Source organism: Sturnus vulgaris, chromosome 19 (genome assembly GCF_052056855.1).
Source record: "Sturnus vulgaris isolate bStuVul1 chromosome 19, bStuVul1.hap1, whole genome shotgun sequence".
NCBI lineage: Eukaryota > Metazoa > Chordata > Aves > Passeriformes > Sturnidae > Sturnus > Sturnus vulgaris.
The window spans coordinates 11654544-11682444 of NC_142261.1; the positions used below are offsets into that span (position 1 = coordinate 11654544).

The 27901-nt window shown below is 38.6% G+C and overlaps 1 protein-coding gene across 4 annotated transcripts in view; it reads right to left on the reverse strand.

Moving 5' to 3' along the window:
- CABIN1 (calcineurin binding protein 1) overlaps positions 1-27901 on the reverse strand; it is a 104869-nt gene that overhangs the window by 67107 nt on the left and 9861 nt on the right. For all 4 annotated transcript variants that reach the window (XM_014894731.2, XM_014894730.2, XM_014894729.2 and 1 more), the window contains 14 exons: positions 27586-27664; positions 27158-27345; positions 25759-25908; positions 25187-25381; positions 23939-24175; positions 22513-22666; positions 22169-22284; positions 18257-18418; positions 16561-16767; positions 16060-16205; positions 13623-13884; positions 11262-11522; positions 10522-10673; positions 9810-9988 (listed from right to left, as the gene is read on the reverse strand). In XM_014894731.2, the coding sequence (XP_014750217.2) occupies positions 9810-9988; positions 10522-10673; positions 11262-11522; positions 13623-13884; positions 16060-16205; positions 16561-16767; positions 18257-18418; positions 22169-22284; positions 22513-22666; positions 23939-24175; positions 25187-25381; positions 25759-25908; positions 27158-27345; positions 27586-27664 (2488 nt within the window). The remainder of the gene's footprint in view (positions 1-9809; positions 9989-10521; positions 10674-11261; positions 11523-13622; positions 13885-16059; positions 16206-16560; positions 16768-18256; positions 18419-22168; positions 22285-22512; positions 22667-23938; positions 24176-25186; positions 25382-25758; positions 25909-27157; positions 27346-27585; positions 27665-27901) is intronic.

Genomic DNA, 27901 nt, shown 5'->3' on the forward strand with positions numbered 1-27901 from the left:
TTACTCACGAGGGAAAGAAAGATCAGCAGAATTAGAGGGCAAAGACTTACAGGAGTGACGTGAGGCCAGCAATCCTGCAGGTGTAAGATGCTGTTCTGAAATGTGATTTGGTATGGCAAATAAACAACACATCAAAGAACTGGGCCTAACACAGACAGGGAAACTGGACTGCAAGGCACAGACAGAAGAACAGAAGTGACTTTACCTTGACAGAGTGGAGCAGTGGCTGCTGACTACAGTACAGCCACAACTGAGCTGTTAATCTGCACAGGAACAGGCATCCTGCCTTTATCATGGGGATAAAACACACACACCTCAGAACAGGCAAGTGAAAACCTCCCACTCATGTCTGAAACCTGCCAGATATAACCCAAGTTCTTTACATCAAGGGTTATCAGAGGCAACCCTGCATGACTAAAGAACACAGCTTAGTCTCTCTGACAGAAAGAGTCCTGCACATTCCCACTGAGATGGGAAACTGGCATTTTTCCATATTGTGTCAACATAATTCAGTGTTCAATACCAAATTCCAATACAGGCAATTCCCTTTAAATCTGGAGTCTGCAAGAATTATTTCCAATTTCTTCTTAAAATACTGACACTTGATTCTGTGATCTACTTACAAGTGTCCCTGCTCATTGAAGGGGTGTGGGACCAGATGATCTTTAGAGGTCCTTTCCAACCCAAACCATTCTATAATTCTATACAGAAATGGCATAGCCAGGAGGGGCTTACATCCATTGTCTAGGTAGTTCCACTGCATTCTGATTCATCAATTTTACTGATAAGATCAAGAAAGAAAATTAACAAAGCAAAAGCCCTTGTTTTGAGATGAGCAGATAATTTAATTAAATTTCTTCTGTTCCATCTGAATTGCACTTGCTCAGGAGAGAATTAAGGGCCTCCTATGAATTTATTTTATCAAGATAAATCCCTCTGCAAACCTTCAGCTTGCAGATCAGGTTCTGCTTATTAGGATTCCAATGAATTTAAACCAGACTTGATGCACTCTGTAGGCTTTTCACTACCACACAAAGAAAACTTTCCCTTTCAGTGAGCAGATCTTAATAAAACTGTATCTTGAAAAAGAATGGGAGAACAGTATTTACTTCCTAATTGGAAGCTATATAAGTTGGTTAATGATGACAAGTTTTATACAGAAAGAATATAATTATAAAGAATGGGAAGAGAAGGATTCTGAAGAGAGGTCAGTCAAGCTTTAAATGACTCATTTATAAAGCTTTAATAACTTTCTGTGGTACAAATCGATACTATTGAACTCCCAGTTAACATCAGGAAAACCATTTACAGTAGCTCCCTTGATATTTTTTAAAAAGAAAGTTTCTGTATCTGTGGCAAAGAGGCTGAATTACTCATTTAGGGAAAAAAAATTGCAAATTTCCAGATGTTGCCACAAGCCTGCAGGTCAGTTCTGGTGTGTGGGTTATGACAGATGAAGCATTAGAATGTAAATCAAGAAGTGCCAGACCAGTATGCCTGGGTGAGATCAGATCACTGGGAAATTACAATAATTCTTCATCATGCAAAGACAGACAATGATTCAACACATTAAATTTCAAATGTATGCATGAGCTTTTCCTTATGGGAACAAATGTAAACACCTCCTTACAATTAGTTAGCTATTTTAATTTGAAATTTCTGCTCAAATGACTGTGGGTCTAGGTAGGGACGGTTATTCTTCTTTTCTTTCAATGCCTTAACTCTATTAAAAAAACAATTATCTTAACATTGGGCTCCTTAATCACTGGAAACCAGAGGAAGATGACTATTGAGACAACTTTCTATTATATTAGATATTCCTTGAATGCAGTATATGCTTTCAAACTGAGTGAGCCTGATGGAAAACCCTGGAGTATTCCAGAAATTAGCAGCAGCCACCAATTATTAATATTAATTTCTCAGAAATCACAGAGGATGGGTAAAGTCCCAGGGAATGTAAAACAAAGAGTAGTACTTATCTTTACAAAGGATGAAAGGTCAAAGCTGTGAGTCAGCCAGCCTTCATTTCCCACAGAATTATTTGAGTATAAATAAATAAATCCTTCTCTAAGCACCTAAAAGGTAACAGGATGAGGAGTAGAAAATGTGTGAGTGGATCCCAGCACACACATTCACACAGGCCTGGAAGGAATTTGTGATTCTCAAACCAGACCTGGCCAAAATGTCAGGCTACTCTAAACACACCTCAGCAAAGCAGCACTCTTGAATGTGCAATCAGTAACTTCACAGAAAAAATATGTAAGAGTCTTCCTGTTCTACTGAGCACTAATGAAAATTAAACTTAATTACGGTGCCTGTATTTGGGACCCACATTTTAAAAAAGAGACTGAAATAAGGAAAATTAATTCAGAGGAGAGGATAAAAAATGAGAGATTAATGAGATGACATATGAAAATTACCAGGAGAATTTGACTTATCTTAAAAAAGATGAGGGAGAATTTCCAAATACATATGATTAACAAAAATAAAAATATAATAATTGCTCTTCATATGCATTAGGTACAGTGCAAAAGGCAATAGGTTTTAACTGCAGCAAAAAAATTAACTCCTTTTTTCCCCCTCATCTCTATCTTAACTGCTACATACAGTTATAAAATAGTACAGTGAACCTATAGAATCACTGTAGGCTTTTGAAGAGTCAGACAAATAGCCATCATTTGTTAGGTTACCCAAGATGTTCCTTCATATAATAAAAAGCTCCTCAATACCTAAATACTGCAGTATGCAATGCAGAACTTCTGGCAACTGCACCAATTCACATCCTAACTCTGGTTTCCTAAAAAGAAAAAAAAAATGGTGTATTTTGTATACATGAAAGTACTATCCTCTTCTAGCCTAACTGCTCTTTTTTATAAATATATATATATGCTAGATGGACACACAGCACATATTTCACATTTGTTGTGCCATGAAGCTTTTCCTTTCTGTGCTAAGAGCTGACTGCAGCTGAGACAGTCACACTCAACCTGAGTGCCAAACACTGCAGTGGTGAGGCACAGGAATCTATTCCAAATTCCCAACTGCTACCAACACCTGCCCTTTTGAATGACAGAAATCCATGGAGAACATCAGCCCTTTTTAATAAATCCTGCTACAATTAGAGACAACCTAATGCAACCCAGTGTCATTTAACAGTTAAAAAATTATTGGGTTTTATATTTTGTTTACCTGTTTTCTTAGTTTCCCCACCCAGCAATTGCAGTAAGGCAAGCTTTCCCAAAAAGCTGGGGTGGTCCCTTGTTGTAAGAGATTGGTAAATCAAGGACTAAATATTCTTTTGAGGTCCCTTCCTATTACTTCAAAGCTAAGATAAAAATATAGCTGGGTATTAATGTCCCAAAATTATTATCTGTAGTGGAAATGAAGAGACAAGGGAGAAAGCTCTACTAAATTGTGCATAAGTAACTGTACCAATATTCCTATGAAAAATATGACCTGATAGTAGATGTTTCTCCTTGGTATTATTATATTTTGTTTCATTACTTCATTGCATCATTCCTAAGTTTTAGGAAGATTTCAAACAACCTGATCAGCTGAAATCTCTATTTGATGTCAAGTTAAATATTTCATGTTTATCTCTAAAAATTTTAAAAAATGGCACTTGAAAGCAAAATTTTTTTTACCTCATTTCTCATAATGTCCTCAGCTTATGACATCTCATTTCAAATCTCTGTCAGATTACATCCCCTACTCTGTCAATGGGTGAAAAAGAACAGCTTTGGACAGGGGATTTGAAAAGGGCAAAAGAAGAACCTTGTTAACTTTCCAAGACATTAGTAAAAAAATACTAATTATTATCAGAAAGATGTCATTAGGAAGAAATAACTTATATATTCATCTGTACTGCCAAGACCTTTATTGCATCACACTGAGGTCCTGTCAGTCACATAGATGATTAAATCACTATCATTACTAAAACACATCTGTCACAGATGTTAGAAAAAATATCTGAAGTCAGTTTGCCTTAATTCCATGCTTAAGAGCATTTTAACATTAATCTTATCCTGAATGAAATAGGTTTACTGGGTTGACTTCGAAAATCCCACTGTTCCCCACTATTCCTGCATAGCAATCACAGCCATCGGCTGTGTCACTATGTCACTGTCACTGCTCCCTGAGCATTGGGCACAGCACCTGCAGGCCGCCAGGACAAAGCTGCATTAAACTCTGCAGAGCCAAATGACTGCTCAATTCTAAAATGCAACAAAAAGGAAAAGAGGGCTCAGTACTGCAGCAGGCATTACCCTGTGCCAGCACCCTCCCACAGGAGCCCTTGCACCATCCAGAAGCCTTGTTAGCTAAAGTGAGCCCAGTGAGCAGTGCAGAGGGACAGGGAGAGTGATGATGTGGCACAGTGGGAGTGACCTGAAGCAGCTCAGACAATCCTAATGACAGAGCTCTCACTGCTAAGCATGATGTCGAGGTACCAACCATGGCACAGACTCACAGAATTTATTCTCTGGGGAGCTGAAGAACAGTTTCATGCTGCCAATGGGAATGAGGTGTTCTGCCTTGGACTATTATTTACTATGCAGCTCAGTAATCCTCTTTTGAAACTTTCTGGAAGTTAAAAGGAAGGTAGAGAAGACCTCTGAAACATCAGCATGCAGGAGTAAGTAAAAGGCTCAGAAAGCCAAGAGGGTACAACTCACTTCTGAATGATATCTTTGTCTGTCTTAAACATCTGAAGGAAAATGTGCCTCCAGTTATTATAAGAAGGCATCTGAATCATGATAAACAATCAGTTACAAGTCAAAAAATCAGAAATGAGTGGCACAGAAAGCTTTTCTACAGAGCTCCATACATATGCTAACTCAATTTGCAGAAAAGAAAAATCCTGCTGCACAGTTCAGAGCTTATGAATAAGCAACTATATGTAATTAAAAGAAAAAAAAAATCTTCTCATGCAATAAAGGTGGGTTGTTCACAGGCTGTGAAGGTACAGACTCTCTTTGTCCTGCCTGGCACCACTTCTCCCCTCTTCACTTGAACATATGAGCATTTTTCTTTCCTGCTCTGCAGTCAGAAACATGATGTATCACAGAATTCTCATTCTGCAAACATGTTCCACCCATAACGGAAGACAACATTTAGCTCTGCATCAAAAGGCACTTGCACATTATTAAAAGACAAAAGAAGTGCAAAGATTTGCATGGGAGTAGGTTAATTTGAGGACAGCAATTTAAAGGGAGTTCTCTTTTAACATGAGTCAAAGATGAGAGTCTGTGTTTTGTCTGGCTGCACTGAACACAGAATGTGTTTCCATAACTTACAGTCCTATATTGCTGTTCTGTCTTCAAGAGCAGAGCACCAGAGTATCTCACCAATGTCCCATTTATGTGGACACATGCTTCTTACATAATCTCACACTACATCTCAGTGTGACACTTGTACTAATGAGAGACAGGTTCAATCGGGGAAAGGTAAAAATGGAGCACACTGCAATAAACTGGGTGTGATTCATTATTCATGTAGTCCAGTATGCAGCCCCCAAGAGCATCCAGCACCAGTGCCAGAACAGGACATGCACTGCAGACTCAAAGATTTAATTTTTAACTGCTGAAGAGAGAGAATTTTAAGGGCAAGATTTTAATGTTCCAAAATGCAATGTGGATGTTCATTTTATGCACAGAAACATCCACTCCATCCCAGAAGCTGATTTAGTTCAGCATAAGTGACAACCTGGTGCAAGAAGTTGCTCAGAGATCACCTTTGTCTCATCAGGATGTTGAGAACCCCCGTTTACAAAAACTGTGCACCTTGAGAACATTTGCAGAATTACAGACCGACAAACTATGGAGTGAGACTTCTCCCACAGCACGAAGCAAGGAGCCTTTCCCAGTGAGTTTATCATGCAGGTTCTGCCAATTATTAAAAGCAAGCCGTGACAGGTAAAAGCAGGAAGAGAATGCCTGGGGAACAGAGATTTGTGTAAAGGTTAGAGGCAGCACGGGCAATATTGGTTGCAAAAGCAATTAAGCAAAGACAAACACAAAAAAAGGACAATTAAGTCTAACTACACACGACATACTACATGACATGGATGAAGACTTACACAGTACAACACTTTAACACTGCAATAGCCATGGATACATCATGTGCATACCACCACAGGAATATGGAACTGAGTATCAACACAACAAAGGCATATTACAGCAAAAAAACACCTCCTAAACAATCTGCTTTTTGAGAAACAGATACCTTATTCAGGATTTTGTTTTTATTTTACTGTTTTTCCTGCTTTCTGAGCTAACTCTATTGCTTTCACTGCAATTGGTCTTCACTGACATACACCCAGCTATATATAGAGGAGGACAGAGAACATATCTGTTTTGCTATGTAACACTGGCCATTATCTGTGTAAATACAGTATCAGCACAGGTAATGAAAGTCTGAGGGCCTGGCAAGTTCCTGGATATTCTTGTTTTACTCTTGGAAAATAAGAGTCTGAACCTATGCTTCAGACTTCAAATGCAAGTTTTCACTTTGGAGGGTTATAAAATAGCAATAGGCAGTGTTGATGACAGGAAAGACAGGATTAACAGAAGGAAAGAAAAGATGTTGCCAAATGGAAGGACAAGAAAAGAGAAAGGAAGCTGCCCATTTTACATAGATGACAGCAGCAAGTCAGCCAGCAAATAACAGCTGCCACTCAGCAATACTTTTGTCTCCTTGAAGGAGATATGTGCTAGCAGCTGCCATGAGGAAAAAGAAGTTTAGTTACTTTACAAGCTGTATTTACTGGTTCCTTTCTCCCATTTTCATTAAATACATGACTTAAAACCAGTATCAATAGCATTCACTGAATCTGAAGCCTTTCAATGCTCTCAACTTTAACAGTGATTTCTGCATATCCCAGTCATCATTTCTCACCAGCAAAACGTGCTAGAGAGCTACAGAACTATAATGACACATTTAAATATAATGTATTCAAAATAAGTCTGCTCTCACAGCTTTACCTATTTACAGATACATTTTTGAAGATCAGAACCCCAGTATTTTCAAGAAAAGCTGTTTGGCTGTACAGCAATTCTCTCTAGCTTGTAGTGAGATAACCTGCTGCTCTAGAAGGCACCAAACTAACAACCCCACCAAAACTCAAACCCACAAAACCCACAAAATTAATAGACTAGAGTTCAGGAGGAACTGCAAATGTTCATCTAGTCCATTCCTTTTTCCATCAGGATAAATTATATCTCCATCATGCCTGGCAGACAGCTGCACTGTCACTTTTTAATGACTTCCAGTGCTAAAATATTGCAGGGCTATACTGGTTTTGTTTCTGAAGTTTCCTAGTTTCCTAAGACTAGTCTAACACTGTTTTCTAATGTTCAGAACGAAAATGCAATTTAAGTGCAATATCATCTTCTCTGTCTTCCATGAACATGGACATCCTGGGGTTTTGCCTCTTAACTCTTTTTACAGCTTTCAACACTGTTTAGGTAACTCTGCTGTTATGTTTCCCCTGAGTCTTCTCTGCAGACAAAGCATCCCAATTCCTTCTCTCTTTCCTTACAGGTCATGTTTTCTCAAAGCACAGAATACAAAAATGATCAAAAAAGGTCTCAAAGGTCAGTAATGACCCCAAATAGCATTTTGCTTCTGCTAATATATGAAAAGAAGTGTGTAAAACTGTACAATACCCTTACATTACCTATGCCGTGTATGGTCAACAATATCAATACAAGGGTAAACAAGAGTATTGACAAGCCTCAGAAAAAATAAACTTCTAGGCTGAATTTAGGTCAGCTTATTAGATCCTGAAGTCCAATACAGACTGCTTCATTTCTGCCAGAATGGTTCAAAAATAATCTAAAGAGTAGTCAAATGATGAGTATTTTCTTGCTATTTTTAGGAATGGTACAATGAAAATGCTGGCACCAGCTTTCTTCAGTGATGTGATTATGTGTAAGATGTCAAGAGCATTTTACTTCAAAAGTATATATTTTAATGCAAGTAAAATGCAAATGCATGCAGAAGAGCACAGTATATGTAATAATATAAAAGTGGAAGACTTCTGAGCCTGTTAGCTCAGCCTGTTAGCTCTTCCATCTGTAACAGCCCCAAGGCAAATATTTCAGTTTCCTGGGGTTCTTCAATATGCTGGATCCAGGGCTTAGTTGTGCCAGCAACTTACAAAACATTAGGAATGATGCAGTACTCTGCAATTCTCCTTGTCATGGTTACATACAGCCTTCCTGAAGATCACCCAAACTCTGCCTCTTCCAGCAGCTGACATTTGGAATTGCTTTGACAGCACAAAGCTCAGTCCCAGCTAGGCTCAGCTTGCAGCTCCAGACGTGCTCCTGCAGGCCTGGCAGAGGCAGATGTTCCTGCACTGGCACCTTCAGGCTTGGCTCAGCAGCCGCCCCCGCTGCCAGCGGGCCAGGGGCTGCCACAGCCCATCGTGTCTCACTTGGGGAGGAGGCACCGAGCACACATTGCAATATTTATTCAGCTTATGGCTCTCCTGGGAGCACTGAGACACACTTCAGGACCTAAGCAGATGTAGTCTTAGGCAGAAAAGCTTCTCATAGGGAATATTACTTAAGAAATATTTAAATATTTGTTCCCTTCTATGCTGTTGTGTCAAACGACATCAAAAAGCCAATAAAAGTGCCTGATCACTACATAACCCACTGACACCTCCACACTACAAATGATCTCAAAACAGTCTAATGAATTCCTCCCAAGTGAAATGCAAGCAGTAACAAAATGAACATTTCTCTGTTCAATATAATTAAAGAAATAAAAGAGCTTCTGTCAGTTGCACCAAGGATTGTTGAGGAAAAGGAATAAATTCACCCTGCAAAAATTTCAGGCATATGAACATTTGTTTCAAAACTGTATCAACAAAGTTATTTACAAATTTCCATTCTTCAGAAAATGACAATAGGAAGCAGCCCACCCTCCAGAAATAAATTCATATCAAGCAGAGCATTTCTGTGGGGCCTGACACATTCTACCAACACCAAGCTAAACACTGTAGATATTTTACTCCTTGAGTGCTGATACTCATAGATCCAGATGGATAAACAAATGGCTGGAAGAGTAGAATCAGAATCAAATTCCTAGCCAAATAATGAATTCAGGTTACTTAAATGGTAACTTAATTTCTATTATACATGCAATTGCAAAATCTTCATTAACATTATGACACCACCCCCCTTCTTCTTATATTTATAAGCCAATTATTTATTCTATCACTTCATATTCTACAAAGATGAGCTGCTAACCAGTCATTGTAAATGATAAAGGAAAATTAAAAGATGGAATCTACTGGACTGTCATGCAAATCACTTCGTGCTGAATCACAATATATTCAGAATAGTTGCCACCTGCCTCCTTCAAAAAATTGTAATACTGGCTTGTGTTGTCTTTTTACCAATTTGTCTTGTTTGAAGCAGTTTAAATTTTCACCTGGTCATTTGACACAGGCCAAAACAGTGTCCAGTCTTTTAAAGACTGAACCCACATGTTTCCCAATGAGCTCTGAAGAAAAAAAAAAATCACTGAAAATTCAGGGAGCTCATATTCCTCCTACCAACATTACTGTTTTGACTGAGTGACAGGCACCAGCGGTGGCAGGTGACAACTTTGAGTTTCGTACTTAAAGCTCTGATTGTACATTGATTCTATTTAAGGCACTGAATATATAGAAAGATAATGAGCTTCAATATTGCCCGTGTTACCACAGACCCCTCACCCTCCTTGAGCAGTTTGATCATGATCAAACCCCCCGTGCTCAGAGCACGCCCCTGCTGGCAGAATTGAGAACAGGAATGTACCGTCCGGCGTGGCCTGCTGACGGGGTTTTTTACATTTGACGTAATCGTGGTCAACTGGAGTGGCTGTGTAAGGTGGGGATGTCAGACCTGGACCCGAGGAGGAGGGGAGGGAAGTCCCAGGGCCTGGCACTGTTCCAGCTGAGGAGTGAGAGTCTTCATCTATCATGCAAGGTTTTTCTCTGGGAGGGCGAGAAGAAAGTGGAAGTGTTTATATACAAAGAACAAAAGGACAATGTATGTTCTTACAGCATTTCCAACGGAGTAATTAAATCTCACTGACAAATTCTAAAGAAAGGATTTTTAGTACAAGCTATTTTCCTCCCTTGTCACTGGTCAATGATAACTCTTTTTCATTTTTCAGCTGTTAATGAGACAAATTGTAAGGACTAAAATCTCTCATCCTATATGTGAACGTAATTTGCGTTTGCATTTTTTAACAGTTGATTTTAAAAATCAAATTTATGAATAAATAAAAACAAATGGATCACAATATCAGAATTGTTCTGTTTTCGTCCCTTCTCATTTTCTCTGTGACAATTATTGAGATCTCAGAGTAGCATGTAATCTTATTCACAGTACCTGAAAACTGCAAACACATTAGCATGGATTTTATTCACTTTGTTTGTATTTCATTCAGCTTCATTTTAATAGTGTATTGTACAGTAGTTCACTAGCATTCATTCAGAGGACACTGCTGGAAACTAGCACTCACTTTTCTGCTACTTTTGGGGTGTTCTTCTCCTCACCCCTGGCAAAGGGTCCCTCAGAAGCTTCTTTCATGAAACTAACCAGTACCTCTGCATCTACTCCAGAGTCTGGTTTCCCCACAAGTTTCAAAATAGAAGCATGAAGTCGAAAATATACCTAGAAAACACCAAAGTCCATTTGGTCAGTAAAGAATCTGTAGCTCTGTAATGTATTACTAATAGTCTTTTCTCTATAGAATCTGCAGGAGTTCATTAAGACAGTTACCTGTCACCTAAACTTACCTGAATCAAACTTTCCCTGCCTTTGAAAGTTCCTTTTAAATTACAAAATGCCAACACTGTACAAATTTTATAATCATAACCTGTGGAACACAACAAAGAAAGCAGAACTGGCCTTGTTGCAAGCAATTTACCACTGGCTATGTTCTAGAGCCACTGCTTTTCCCAGCCAGCACAGTGAAAGCAAAGCTCCCACCTCATGCATGAACTTGTGCATCCATAGCTACGAGATGCTTGTGAATCCTATCAGTGTTTGACTTTTATCAAAACTGTGTGCAGCAAAATTCAGAAGTGGAATTGCTACCCACCTGTCCAAACTGCCTTTGAAATGAAATCAGCCTGAATAACAGGCTCCATTTTGCTCTCCAAGTGTGTCTTGCAAACGTTCCCCGACGCAGAGCACCATCTACACGTGCCTAACACTCTGTAGAGAACAAGGCTTCGAGCCCACACATTTAACTTTTACCTCCAAGGCTTCCATGGCAAGTTCTGGTGGGTTGTGGTAGTGAATCTTCTTTGGATAACGAGCAGCCTCCTCGTGCAGGTAGTGCCCTGCCTGTTTGTAGTGCAGCAGGTACACCACAGGAGGCTGCTTCTGCTTCTCTGCGATCTTGCCCAGCATGTAGTGGATGAGCCACTCCTCCTCGTCGCCGTCGCCCTCGCAGCGCGCCGCCGACGTGAAGCACAGCTTGGCTGTCTCCAGCATGCTGTCCCTGCGCTCCTCCATCTGCCACCAGCCAGGGGGACACGACACAGCACAGCCACTCACTACAGCTCTCATGGCACACTCTACACTGCTGCCCGTGCAACACAGCACCAACACGGCACAGCTTCTAAACACGTTCCACCTCAGAGACAGAGAAGTGATCGAATACATCCCACGTGACCAAATACATCCCAAGTGGTCAAACACACCCCAAGAGCCCACAAAATGTGTTTATGGACAGGTTTTTGTTCACTCCAGTAACTCCTGGCACAAACAACCAGAACTAAACAGTAAGATAGAATAAGTATTTATATTTATATAATATTTATATAAATATAAATCCGAAAAATGACAACCCAGTATTCAGGTCTACAGAAATTCTATAAGTTTTTTGCTGCTTTAATTATCTTAACTCTTCAAAGAAAAAAAATATTTGCTTTGTTCTGCAACTGAAATCTGCTAAAGCCACTATGGACCACTCTCATTTGTGAAGAAAAGTATTTCATCTTGCTTGCAATGTATCTAATTCTTCGATGAATATTCTCCCCACCTCGTCAAAAAAAAAGAGAAAAACCAGCAGCATAAATTAAAATTAAATGCCAATAAATTAATGTGAAAAAAAACTAGGTCAAAAGATGCATTAATGTAATTTTCTGTCTTTGAAAATGAAGTTTATAAATTTAAGCTGTGTGGCTATAACCAAGAACTAAAACATAACTCTTCCTTTCCTAAACATTTTGTAAGAAGAAGAGAATAATAAGGTTTTTATGTATGAGAAACACATTCCTGAAGAGATATATCTGTGGAAGTGAGATGAAATTATTTCAATTTATCTTTTATTATAATAGAGCTTTTCTTACTAAATTGCGCATTTTTAATATATTCACTTGAAAAAAATGAAGACTTAAGTAGTCCTAAATAAACATTCTCATTTAATCCTCAACTTCAGATGGCTACTCTGTATTGCTCCTTTTATCTGATAATATGATGTAACTCCAGCATATTCCTGGAATTCTTCAACAAATCCCTCATTGCCAAGAGGCTGCAAGACCAAATTTCTGATAGGGCAAAGACATAAAATGTAGTAACTTCATTTTCTGAGGAGTTAGTTTTGGAGCTGCTGGATGCAATAACCCTCCAGAAGAAAACTCTACTGTTAACTGTTATTTCAAACATACTCTGTAATAAACTATTTGTTCCCTTTCCATCTGCAGGCTGACATCACCTTTGTTCTTAGGCAAGGAAGTGCCTGTGGGCAGCACCGTGTAAATGCAGTGCTGGAGGCAGCTCACAGTGACACTCACCACCCCCTGTAAATACTGTAAACACTTCTCCCACGAGCAAAGGGTGCTCCCAGCACTGATCTCTGCATTTCAAACACTCAAAGTTTCACAAATTGCAGCACTTCCTTTTTTTCACTGTGCTTCCAGCTGCAGACTACGTAACATTTGGAAGTCAGAAGAGCTAAATCAGAAATGGAGTTCACTGCTCCAAAAAGACAAAACATTTTCCCAAGCAACTCTTACCACTGTCAGAGTGTATTTAGAATTGCTCATTTTGGTTTAGCAATAAATTTCTTAATAATCTTTTTCACTTCCCTTATGCAGAAAGAGATAATGAATTTATAACGATGCTTCCAACTGAAATTCTACCTATCTTCTCACTTTGATCTTTTGTTTAGGTAAAGGGCCCAAAAACACAGAAAAAGGGGAAGATTCTTTAGATAGAAGAGAGGAGAGACGGACACAGATATCAGTTATTTCTGATCTCTTCACTATTTCAACATATATGCATTTCACCTTTTCCTGGAAACATTACATGACATTTACAGAAAGGAAAGGTAAATATAACTCCCCTTTCCAGAAGGTTACAATAATTTTGTGTCACCTTCAAAAGATAATTCAAAAATTAGGCTCAAACTGATTTTACATAGAAAAAAGAAAGGAAAAAACCCACCCTAAATGCTGCTTGACACCACCAGATTACATGACTACTGGAATTTCCAACAATACTAAGTAACCATACGGTCTCATACGTGGAAAATAACATGCAAAAATTGACTATGTTAGAAAACCTAATTTTAAGTATTTCAAACTTTATACTCTCTCTGTTAGATCCCACCTGCTGCACCACTTCAGGGGGAAGCTCCATTTTCCACTGTTTAAGCTGTCGGGATGCAAAGGAATGCAGGGCGTAGGAAATGGTGCCGTACTCGATCCACAGGGACAGGTTGGAGCTGTCGATCTCCAGGGCTCGTTTGAAGCAGTTCAGGACAGGGGTGGAATGTTTCCAGATAGGGCCATCACTCTTCAGCTCATTGGAGTTCAGCTTGTCCTGAATGCGGCTGGCTCGAGCCAGAGCCATCCCAGCCCAGGAGTCAAACCTGTGCAGGCAAGAACACGCCCCATGAACAAACTCCCCCTGAACATTACACTGAAGGCATGCATTTGTTTTCTCTTATCTACAACCTTTTCCACCTTTTATCAAACAAAACAGATTTCTGCATTTTCTCCTCAGGGTGGAATACAAGCTGTCCAGACTAAATCTGTGGGACACATATTGAGAAAGTAAGAAAATTACAGCCAGACTGGAGCTTCTCAGCTCTGTTCCCAGCCTGATGAGCTGGTCCAGCTCAAGGCTAGGGAGAATTTCTCCCAGGGTGATAATTTGATCAAAATAAAAAGGAATTAATAACAAAAATTAAACACCTGTTGTGGTGTGTGGCCAGGCCCTGGCAATGGGGTGTCTTCTCTCTGAACCAATCACCTTTTCTCTACTCTTGGAGTTGCAGTCATGCTATAAAACCAAGTGTGTTTGTGAATAAACTTGGCTCTTTCTTCCTGTCATGAAAGATGACCATGTAGCTGTGCATCTTATTTCTGCCACAATTAAAGGGTTAAAACCCCTTTCCACAGCTACATATATCATACTGATTTTCTTAAAATGGTTTCCTAACAAAGCACTGCCCCAGTAACTGTCACACCAGGAAAACAGATGGAAAATCCATTTATTTTCCATGCAAAGCCAGTATATCTATATTTCTAATGGCAGCACTCCCAATGGTTTTTTTCTCAGTAACAACACAGCCCTGTAAAAATGTTGTTACCCTGCAGGCCAGCAGACATTATCACACCTTATACTGTTGGACTCAGCTGTGAATAATCATAACAAAAATCATAAAGCCAAAACTGTATTCAATTGATGAACTAAAACTGCAATTTCTGCCTGAAGGTCCAGCCCTGTATTTATTGACAATACAGTCTGAAGGGTGGTTTCCATAGGCCACAACCTCACTTTAACACCAGGGTTCAGCTGCTTTGGGCTTTTTCAATTTTACCATAATTTTAACACCAAGGTAACAACCATAATGTTCTCATATTTTTGCCTGCAATTTCTTCTGATTCCAATTGAAAACTCATTTCTAGGTCAAGTGACCTCAATAGTCAGATTCCTGAGGGGAATGGAACAGGAACTATAGTACAGACAGGTACTAACTATTTCGACTGGGGCAAAAATACTATGCTACCACATAAGGCATCTTCTGAGCAAAAAATATCACACATTAAAGTAAAAATATGTTCCATTCATTTATTAATTTAAGTTTTAGAACACCAAAACGACAGAAAAATAGGTAGGGGGAAGTATTGGCAATTTCTTTATTTGCCTTTAGACAAAAGTTTTAGCCATTTGCTAGTCACAAGTCCCAGACTACAAAATGCAATAACATTAAACTACAGCTATTTCCTCTGAAGATTTCACATCTAAAATTGCTCTGTGCCTTCACCTTCCCTTTTGTCTCTGTTACGTGACTGGATTTAGAAACAATTTTCTTGTCTCAAATCTATCAAATTAGGGGTTTTTGTCACTGACCCTGATCTATCAACTTCAAGGAGAATTAAAATGATAACAACTAATATGCAAACTCTTTATTTAATCAGTAAATTTAAAGGTTATTTAATTTAATTTAGAAGACTGATGTTCAGAACATGCTTTATTTTTAAGATGAGAGAGCTTAATCTTGATGGTATTTCAGTGAATTTTAAATTATCAAGAAACAAGGTTGTTTTGTTTAAACATCACTTAAATACTTTACTTGTATTCACTGTGTAGATCTCTAGCAGCAAAATCAGCACTTTTAGGAAGAGGTCAGCCTAAACAATTAATCCACTGAAGGATGCCACTTGTGCTATAGCTATACTATCAAATGATGACATTTTTCACTCCTTATCATGAATGAACATGCCAAAACAAAGAACAAAAGGTTCATTCTTCAGAGTTGTTCTTTATTTCAATTTAGCTTCCCCCTCCTTTCATTTTTTAGTTTTAATTTCAAAGCACTCAAAAATTTAATTCTACATTTTGGGTTTTGTTTTCTCTGTTGGTTGCTTTAGACACCCTCAATTATATAATGGACATGTGATAATGGATTGCAGGTGGGGGTTTTGGTGGTTTGGGCTTTTTTTTTTATTTTTCATTTCTGAAAGCAGCTAGACAGCTTTTCAGTACTGAAAGAAGTGAGAAGAATGAAGGACGTGCAGCAGGATTCAAAAACACTGACCTGTTTGGACAAATACAAATGTCGTGCATGTAAAATTTAATGGCCTTGGACTGCTCTTTGTTCTTGAAATGATAGTCTGCCAGGAGATAATACAGCTCAGTCACCACTGGTGGGGAATAGTCTGCACCCTCAGGGAGAGATGGTGCCTGAAAATCAAAAAGTTTACATTAAATGAGCTGCACATTTGCTCCTTCCTTGCAGAGGAAGTAGCATTTTCATCACACAATATGAAGGTTTTGAATATGAAGACATTGAAAGCATTTCACAGATACACAGAGCACTTACAAACATTAATGGAATATCTCATGCTGACTACATTTCACCATTCAAAGACTAAAGCTCTGGTGGGATCATTCTTATTTTCTTGAAATGCAATTACCCAATGAAACCCAACATCATGGAATAAATCATTCCACTAATAATCTCAAAGTCAACATAAAAGTAGCAACATCAATTTTTACTCCCTTCAATTTAATTTTTAAAAAAAACAATGAATTATACCTTGCTGCATGTTCCTTCAATATAGGCAGATACAGTCTCCAGGCTCAGCATAGGCTTGTCAGTTCGAGGAACAATTGTGGCAGTTTTCTTCAGGAGGTTGGCCAAATCAGCAGACACAGTACTGGTTTTGTAACTATCAAATTCTGGAAGAGTTTTAGGCTTAAAATACTCAAACATGAACAAAGCATCTTCCCATGTCAGATCAACCTGAAGAGGGAGGTAGATGAGAAGGGAAAAAAATACTTCAAAATTCCAAAATTCAAGTCTACCAATGATGGTTTTCTATAGCCCTTCTACTTCATACGAGTGTACATATTACTCTAGCAGGAACCAAATTAAACCTCCCAAGAACAGAGCTAAGGGTGCTGTTAATTTATGCTGCTCACAAATACAATATACTGCTCACTGATTCAACAGACAAAGATATTCCTGTAACTTAGTGTATGCCACTAAAGTCAACATAAATTAAAAACAAATTCATTCTACTTGCTCAGAACACTTGTTCAGAAAATTTATTTATAAGCAAGGATCAATTGCAAACATTCTGAATGATACTGAGATCATGGGTAAGATATGGAGAACTCTGCCCCTTCCATTGCAGTCAGGTAAGAAGAGTTAATGAAATGGGAATCACACAAAATTCTGAGCCTCAAAAATCTTCCATCTCTCTACAGAAAGTTACTTCCAGAATTTACTCCTCATTTTCTCTTCACTTTTCTTTCTTGAAAACAATAGAAGTACCCAAAATAATTGACAGTTCTCTTTTGCTAGACAAAGTTTTTCTCCTTTTATTGTCCACTTTACCATTACAGTTAATTTTGTTCTGCATTGAAAAACAGGGAAGTTGCAGAGGGTAATCTCCTTATACTTCCCCTTTCTCTCATTATCTTCACTCTCTAAGATGTGCATGTAATCTAACATCCAAAATTTCCAAAGATTCAATGAACAGTAATGTAAAAGTATTTGTGTATTTTAAAAGGTTTGTTCAACAGAGCCAGACAATCATTTGGCTTGTATGAAAATAGTTTTGATCTATATAATTCTATGATCACTTGCATTTGGTAAGTGCAAAATAGTCTGGGGTTTTTGAACAGCAGAGATGTTTCCCAAGGCAGAGCATTGTATTGCTGCCCTGTATTTTTCTCTTCCTCCATTGCAATATTACAACCCTCTTCCAGAGGCACTTCATAGTTGCCCTTCTAAATTCAACAGAATTTCACATTTCTCATAAACAGTTGCCAGGTATTTACCATGAGAGATGTCAAAATAAGTGATAATACAAAGTACTTGCAAACTTTTAACAGTAACATTTTTCACTTTCATGAACTGAAAGGCTGGCTGCTAAAGTTTTCTTCTCTCAAGCTGACTTTTCCTCTCTAAATTTTCCTCAACCTTGAACTTCTTCTGAGCTGAAAACAGGAAAGTGATTGCTTAATAAAATCAACTTCTCCATACTTTCAAGATGGCAGACTACTATGGATAAGACTAGCATTTAATTTAAAATATTGGACTCATTATAATTTTATAAATATGAAAACTTTTAGTTTATTCTCTACAATGGGTAAAATACATAAAATTTACAAGGAAAGAAAAGTAATCTTTCTCCAAAATATATCAAAGTGCATTAGAACAAAACGAGAGTGCATCTTTCATCACTTCAGGATATTCCACTGACACTGGCTAACACATAACTTACCTGCTGTACTGAATGTTCTTCTAGGTACCTTGCTTTGCTTTTTTTGCTAGGGAAACCATATAAGCAATAAAAACATTGTTCCAAGGCTGTTTCCAGCTCTTCTTTGTATGGGTGAGTATCCTCAGAAGTGGAAGCTGCAAGTTCTTTCTGTAGCACCTGAACCTACAAGCCAAGCATCAAGGACAAGGTCACCTGCAGATCCCAGGGAGCTGCCCAGCTGTCTGAAGGCAGATGATGAAAACATCTTGAAGGGATTGCATGGATTTTTTCCCCAATAACAACCAAATATTTCTCATGTATTTCTGTAAACTGGTCTCACACAAGTGATTCCAATTTTTTCTTCCTGTGTAATTCACAAACACTTACCTTTAATCAATGAAGTTAAATATCAGCTTCATGTTTCAGACTTTAAATTATTCAAAGTTCTCCCCTACACACCAAGCTACTCTTGTGAATATAACTGTGAACTACAGTTCATCAATGCTGTGAAAAAGGAAAAGGTGCAGAAGAATTTCTGACCTAACTCACAACCAGGCAATTTCCTCTGCACAAAAAAAGCAGGATGGAGATGACTTTGCAGCAAAAGAAGAGAGAGAGTTAATGAAAGTCTGGCTAAAAGGACTATAGAATTGAACAGTATGAACAGTATTACACAGATGGCTACACACCAAGGGAAGTGGCTGGACTGATCCCAAATTACTAAACACTGTAGCAAGTTGCTATCTTTACCTTCAACACTACAAGAGAAAGCAGCCATCAGTAGAATATTTTGGAAGATGCTGATACTTTAAGACATTCATTACAAAAGCTGCAGCAGAATGCCAAAAGAAGAAAGGTAACTCTTTGAAAATTCTCACTAAGCTTCCATAAAAAATGAACCAGAAAGGAACACATTCCAAGACGCCATTTCAAGGTCAATAAAAATATGTTCACCAAGAATAAGCTGTGTAGGGGGATTCTGGAAATTTATTTCATAACCAAAACAAAACCCACACAACCACTGAGGTTTAAGATTCAATTTCCATGTCTTCCTCTGTGGAATTTCAATTTAAAGAAAGAAATATTTATTTGTAACCACTTATCATTTTTCAACATCTAGGATTGCAAACTCAATTATTTATGCATGATCCTACAAGAAGCTCATCATGATGGGCTTCCCTGCCAGAACAAACCCTGCATTACAAGGCCAAAGTCTGACATTCTCATTTGTAAGAGCTGGGATTAAACATAAGATGCTGATTCTCTTCTGATTAAAATATCTGCCCTAAGATCAAGGTACTGTTTATTAAGAGGCAAAACCCTGAAAAATAAAAGCAAGGACAATTCTTAGAAAGCATTTCAATGACATCTGGAGTCACAGCAGACACCTTATTGCCAGCACTTCCCCTGTATGAACTTGTGAACAATATTTCAAATTTTACAGAAAGTGTAGCTAAATAAACTGAAGAAAAACAGTGAGCATCAGAGGATACTGTAACAAAAGCCTTCTATTCCTACTGCTACACACAAAAGCACATCTAACAGCAGTAACAGAATTGTCACTTGAACAGCATTCAAAACAATCTCCTGTGTTCCTATTTAACTTTTAAGTTCTTGGCAGAAACCCAAGAATTCCTAATAATTCCTAATTGCTAAATAATTCCTATTGCTAAAGGCCTTAATTAATATTAACACCTCCTCTTGCACAGCACATTCATCCACAAGCAATGTAAGTTCCTTGAGCAGACAGTTCACCTACAGAAGGTGATCATTTAACACTGATCTATGAAACATACTTTTCACATTCTTGAAGCTGCCTTTCTCTTCAAATAATTCATCCCATTTTCCCTTTGTCTTTCCCTACCCTTCCAATACCCTCTCATCTCTGAAAACGAAATTCTTGTGTTTAATAATACCATATAATATTTTAGTTTAAGAAGCGGGCGATTGTGTAAGTGAAAACGGAACATTTTGTTTAAAGTATCTGATGACATTTAACAAAGATCTCACTGCAAATACACTGCCAGCTCTCAAACATGTGTCCTTTCCCCAGGCTCCCAGCCCATTCTGTCACTCCCCAGGCTGTGGGTACGGGCACATTTTGCAGGCACAATTCAGACTCATCACATCCGTGGACAAGCTCAGCCTGGGAACAGCCCATCTATTTTCATAAAGCACAAGGCCTGAGCTAACAATCCCTCTGGAGTCCCTGCAGGGGCAGCTCAGGTGTAGCAGCATTATGCTCCTAACGGCAGGGAGGCTGAGGAGAGCAGGACATAGAGCTAATCTGATAGTTCCACCCTGGATCAGCCTCACTTCAAACACTGCTCATTCACTCCAGCCCTAGCAGGGTGAGCTGACTCCTGCAGAACCCCTCAGGCTCTCTGTGCCATCCTTCCCTGCTGTCTAAATTACTGTCCTGGACATGCTGCTGCTCAAATGCAGAGGTAGATGGGGTCTGGCACTGAGCTGTGGCTAATAAGCTCCAGGGAGTGCAGAGAAGGGAAATTAAGAGATTCCTAAGTAGCTCTATGCAGAACTAATCATGATTTTTTCTTGGCTGAAGGTAATAAACCTCAGTGAAGTCAAGCTGAATCTGTAAAGTGCCACTGAAATGTCCCTGTGGAGCACAGCTCCGTGGATGCCACAGCACCCCATTATCTGGGATTTGCCAGCAGCCACTCTGTCCCAGGCTGTCACAGTGCTCTGCTCAGGGAAACACTTGGGTTTCTGAGCTAAGACAGAATGAGCAGACACATAGAAATATTCTACTTAACCATGGGAAATTTCTTTTCTGGTGTAACAATGAGACTTCAAGGAATAATCTTAAAAAGGTCAACCATGAATGAGTAAGTCCTTTCATCTAATAATGCTACAGCATGACTGCCCAGACACCCATTCCTGGAGCATATGAGATGCAACACACCCATCTGAGCAAGAGAGCAAAGAACAGCCTTAAGACACAGGAAAATGGAGGGCTAAAGTAATTCTTCATTCTCATCATTGTTCAACAGATGGAACTCTATATGTATATTTTAAATAACATTTAGTTAATAACATGAAAACAATAGAATTGCTATTTTTTTCAGACCGTGGTACAAAATCGAGGTAGGTGCAATTAAATAAGACAAATTTATCAACCACAGAACAATTAAAATCATCACAGCTTCAGAGCAAATCCAGTTAATACCACAGGATGTGGGAGCAATCAGGAACATTCCAGTTGAGTAACAGATGATGGCCTGCAAGTCTTTACTCTTATGATTTGGAAAAAGGAAACAACCAAGCTGTTCAAAACTGAATGTTCTTGGCTGAAAGTTTAAATAAGTTCTTTTTACATGATAAACAGTATTTATGTGCACTGAAAGTGTGCAAACCCTACCTAACATTTGACAAATTCAGTTCTGTGAAGTGAGGAACTTATTTAGAATCACTGAGACAAGATGAATATGGAATCCCACTGTGTTATTTTTAGCAGCAATTTAAAAGATGTAACACTACAGGTTTTTTTAGATTCTGAATAATGTACAGCTCTATCAGACTGCCTGGTTATTCCTATTTCCCTTTCAAATCCCATGAACAAAATAAAATACTAGTGCAAGAAGCAAAACAAAGGAGAAAAAATGGAAGAAAACAATTATTCTTCTCAGTGAGGCAAGTCCAGAAAACACTGGAAGTATGACTGAAGCAGACCAATATAAGAGAGTCTGGAATAACAAACCTTTGCTATTCAGATTAAACTGACTGAAATTTTCATATGTTTGTCTGGGAGAAGATGGAAAGTGGATTTAAAAGTGTATATTTAACATTAAGACAAGGCAATAAACAATGTAACTTCAAACTTTGTTTCCTGCTTTGAGATGTGGCTTGGCCAGATGATTTTCAGACATCAATCACAATCAATCTCAGTTATTCCACAATGCCAGTACTTACATAGAACTTGAGCAGAGCACCATCTGAATTGCAGCACCAGGACCTTCTGCCCAAATACTCATGAGCTGTGTTCAGCAGCATAAGTGAAGAAGGCAGCATAGGGGTATCAGGACTCACTGGAAGAAAGAAATGGGTAAATATTAGGGTAGCACAGAACCGAGTTAAATCTGAGTCAATGCTTCAGCTGGCAAAAAGCTTCCTCTCTAGTGCAAAGTGATGCTTGCATAGCCCTCTACTCCCTTACCAGCAAGGTAAGACAACAAACAAATATTTCATTTACTTCTATTCCTGAGCTAGATGGTAAAGAGCTCAAGACCAATATTAAAAGTGAAGAAATTATCCACCTTCTTCTCCCTGGTTCTGCTGCTGCTGGCAGCAAAGGGATCGAAAAGCATCCTCCTCATGCTGGATGATCCTGTGCAGGATAATCCATGGAAGCACTGAGGACACATATGGCTCTTTTGGCTCCTCCTGGACAGCCATGCTGCAGTCTATGATCTAATAAAGAAACAGACATTAGACAGACAAAGTGATGCAAGACAAAGATTGGCTGTGAATCCTTTCCAAACAACTCTAAGTTGGCAATTGATTTTACCCCAAGGAAATAATCTAAAGATGGATCTCAGCTTCTCCCAAGTGGCAATAAAAATGCTAGAGGTAGGTCAAACAGTAGGGGAAGGGTAGTAGATTATTTGCCCTCCTCTGACATTCCTCTTGCACTCTCATTTTCCACCTAGATGTGTCTCTGTTCTATGCTGTTAAATGCTATACAAGCAATTCAAAGTAAGCAAATACACAGCATCAATTCTTAGCATTATTATGTCTCATTATTGTACAAGAAATTTCTCTACAACCCAGATGAAGAGGAACTTAAAAAAATTCCTGAATTCTAGAACAGGTCTTATAACAACTGTGGAAGATTAACTAGAATTATTAAAGATGCTTTATAAATGATGTGCCTGAACACTCTGCTCTCCAGAATTCCATTACATTCCACAACACATACAACTCTGCACAATGAGAGTATGATTTTGTAAATAGTGAAGGGTCCTTGGCTCTCACTGAAGTAAATGGAGATTTGTAAATTGCAAGCACATTGAATTTTGATATTAACTGGACCCACTTCTTAACAGAACTGCCATTTGTAAGTCTGCCATTTGTTACCTGGATTGAAAATGCTCACTCAGTTTTGAGGTTTGAAAGTACCTTCTGTAAAAGGCTAAAATTAGCTGTATTCATAATTCCACAAGCACTTCACATTTCACTTTTCCCCTGCCCTGTTCATATCACCCTGTCTGTTTTTACTAGAAAAACACTTACTTTGGCCAGCATTTGCAAGCAATTCTACCATGTCTGTAAGGCTCTGTAAGGGACCTTGCCCTCCAGCCCAAAGCACATACAGGCAAGATCAGAGCCATAACTTACAAGCTACACTCAGGCAGCTCAATCTTCACATTATCACCATTTCAAATAGCCTAAAACCTCAGTGTTAGGTTATCTTAGCACCATATTTTGATTGCTTTAGGCAGCTTGGTGTCTAAAGGTACCTGCTGGTACTGGTTCTGGCACAGGTGTGTGCTCAGTGCAGGTCTGTCACCTGCAGACTATGACAATGCTCACACGAGGTGGCAATACCCATCTTCACAAAAATGGAACAGAAATGTAACCAAAACTATCTCTAGGAGAGGGAGGGAATTCACACAGTAACTGTATCATGTCTGGAGGTGTGCAGCACACAGCACCTGTCTGCTGCTGCAGGGCCGGGGTTACCTGGATCAGGTTGTTTGTTAAGCGAACCAGGCTTGGTGTGACAGAGGAGTCTTTCAAGATGCTGTTAAGTGATGATAATGAAGTGTCTATTCCTGTGAGCAGCTGTGTTACCGTAGCAACCCACTCCTCTTTAGCTGAGGCTGCTGTCATATTAATCATCTGCTGAATTGCTTCATTCAAGGCAACATCTGAACATTCAAAGCATTGCTTGTAGTCTTTCAGTTTGAGCAGGGAGTCCTAGGGAATGTAAACATGAAAAAGATCTATTATAACAATGAGGAGTTTATTTTAAACATGAATGCACAGCAGGGCAAAGCAAAACACTATCCTCAGTTAATGTGATTACTTCAGTGAAATGAAACAGAACACCTTTAAATACAATATTAAAAGGACAATAGGAGGTGCATGGATCCTGGATGACAAATACACAAATAGGATCTAAATACAAAAAAATCATCACATCTTCCTGCTTTAGTAAAAGATGCAAGGAAAGAAAACAGGAAAGGAATGGCTGTAGGTCTGTAATTCTAATGACCTATACTTGAATCGAGCCCTCACAAGAAACAGGGTTTGAATCTTTATGATCGTGTGCTACCATTTTATTACTTCATAAATAACAAAGTAGCAACTCTAAGGTGAGTGTAATAGCAACATTCTCCTGCTTCTTGCTACTCTCAAGAGGCTGGGTCAAGAGACAGCATTGAAACAGTAGGATTGGGTTCAGACCAGTAAAAAGTTCCTCAGCCTTTTTTTGTGCAAACATTTTTCCCCCAAATAACCTAATAAACTCGACACTTATTTTTACAGTGGCAAATGGACTAACTCTACAGCAATTATACTGCTTGTATCAGCAGTTTCTCATTCATGCAGGAGAGTGTCTTTACAGCATAAAAATCACTCATGTGCTAGATAACCAAGTTTCAGAATGGTTCTAAGTCACCATATAGTCAACAGCAGCAGGAATCCATCCATAAAATAACTCAGGAAATGATTCAAGTTTCTGCTCATTTCATGGAGGCCTCAACATCTTGTATCTTTAGCCACATTCTCAGTCAGCAAAAGCTGGCACATTGCTAATGATGTCGATAAAGCTGCGCTCTTCAGAGCATTTACAGATTTGGTTCCATGCTTTGCTTTGTAAATAAGACTCATAACTGTTAACACCCACTCCAGAAACCCTTCCATCCTGTTTTCAGGAATATGTCTTAACTCCTTACTAGAAGAGATGTTTTAAGAAGCAAAGCAAACCTGGAGGAGAAGCAGCTGTGCTGGTCTCTCTGGTATGGATGTGACAAACTCCAGATGTTTGGCTCTGCCGTAGCCGTTAAAGCACAGGGTTGGCCGGAGCAGATGCACCACTGCATTGTAATCCCCTGCCTCGTACAGTCGCTGGATCTCCTCCAAGGACTGGCATCTCTCCAGAGATTTTAGGTTCTTTTCAATCTGCACAGATTATAGAATATTTTATTTAAACATATACTTGACTGCTGACACTTGTCCCAGCAGTATAGCTCTTAAGGTTTAAAAAAAAGAAAAGAAAAACACTGATTCAATAATCTACTGCTGTACGTGCAGCTGCTTTAATATTTTTATTCTGCAAAAAAGCAATCTGAAGATGTACAGGACCAACAGATACAAAAACTGTCGTTTTTGAAAAAGAGACAGTAGTCTTGACATAATCTTCCAAGTACAGAATCCTCACTCTGAGATACAGGATACTTCCATCACAAAAGAACTAATTCATAGGTGACATTTGAAACTGCAAGAGATGGAGTGTGAGAGATGGAACAGGGAACACACACCTGCAAATGAACTCTTACCTCCTCTAAAGACACCACAGAATCGACATGCAGATTGGGCAACCGTATGACAATGCTACACTCATTGCCAGCTTTGGCTTGTGTGCTGGTGCAGTTCTGCAGCATTTCAGTGCAGATATCATAGTTCTCAAGTGCCTGTTCCATGTCTCCCTATAGAAACAGTACAGAGGAAAACAATCAACCAAAAAAATCCAACAGTTCTCATTGTAGAAAAGGTCTCCAAAACTTGTAGAAAATGTTTAAATTTAATGCAGTTACTGCCAGTGTGATTACTGCATGTCCTCAAAAATCAAAAAACAAATTCAACCGAATAGCTCAAGCTGAAGCAAAAATATTTAAAAATATCTTACCAATTATTTCAATAACAGATAAAACAAATCAGAAAAACAGAATTCAGCCTGAATAAATTTGTGAGATTGGTCTGGAGTGCTAAAACCGCTTTCCTTTAAAAAGGCAGAAGAGTAAACCAACAGAAATAACTCTTCCATTTGTGCAAATTAAAACATTTGTATATTCTGCAAAGTGAATTAATTCTATCTGCTTTGGGCAAAGTAGTTGAAAGGTCAGGAAGGAATACAAAGGCAAAATACAACTCTGTATATCCCAAGGAAAAAAATGCCAGTAATTGTATAGGAACTCTCATTTTTCCTAAATAACTTCATTAAAAAGGAATCCTTTGATGAAAAAAAAACAAAAAAAACGCCCAACAAACCAAAAAAGGGAAGGAACAAGTTAGTTCACACTTATGAAACTAACACACATAACTAGTTGACAACTGATTTAAACATAATTAATGCATAAAAAACCCTCTTTGATGTCCTGGGGAAGCAACATTTAGAGGAAAAAAAAAAAAGACTGGGATCAAATAACATTTCTTTCAAATTATTCCCTTAGTGATAGGTTTAAAACTCTGTGCTTCAAAATTTGCATATTAAATTAAAAGTCTTCAAAAGCAAAACCATGCCACCTTGAAAAAGCAGAGGGAAGAGTGATAAAATAGCCTGCTTCAGTTAAAATCTGCATTTTGGACTTCCTGAGACTTCGAGAGTGTCCACGAGTCCAGGCCCCCAAAACTCTTTTGTTCTGCAGCTCCACAATACTATTCCAAGTCATTTTACTACAAATATTTTTCTTTTTTAAGCTGAGCACAAGTTAATTTAAACAAAGACATAAAATAAACATACCTGAATATTTGCTTAGCATGTGAGACCTCCTACTTCATTTCCACCTCAACCCTCAGGCAAAGTTAATTATATTTAAAAACAAAGTGAAATCACTGTTTTAAGCTGATATTATCCACATGCTTAAAAGAGTTGAGACTCCCAAATCAGCTGCATCTGAACAATATTGACTTTCATTTGGGAAAAGCTGTGTTTGTCACAGCAGCAGTAAAGCAAACCTGCAGTGCTAGAAAGCGAGCCTTCAGCCAGTACACCCGAGTGACAAACTCCATCCAGCCTTCCTCAAACAAATCTCGCTGCGACGACGCGAACGACAGCTGCAACAGGTCCCCCAAAAAATGAGTTCCTGGGAAGTCAGGACCAAACTTTCCATTCACAGAGGCAGCAGGGCAATTTCGTGGAGAAACTGAAAGTCAATTAATTGTATTTTATCATGAAGTTACTGGCATTGCATGGAAAGAGTCCCATGTACCAGAATTTCAAAGGTACTGATCTACCTAAAGGCAAAGAATTGATACACCAATAAAACACAGATCTGGGAGATATTAAGCAAAAATAGCTCCAATATTTCTTGAATTCCTGAAAGCTTTTCCTCATATAGCCCCTGTGTTTTCAGAGTCTGAAGAAAGTGACATGAAGTTCTCACCTGTAGAACTCTTCCCTTTTGTCAGTAGCCACTGATCTAATTGCAGTTCCATGCAACAAAGGCTCATTAACATCATATCCTTCAGAAAAAGTAAGGAGATATCAAAAGAGTATTCACAGAAAGAAATACTTTAAAAGAAGCAGAATTTTAAAAAAATCACTAAATTTGCAATTTACTTCAAAGAAAGCCTTCATCTTGTGCTCCTGGGATTTCTATTCCCAAGCTAGAACTATTTCTTCTGCCTAAAAGGTGTATAACACCATTGACAAATCAACAAGTACAAAACCAAACAATACTTAGAAGCATTAAAAAAGAA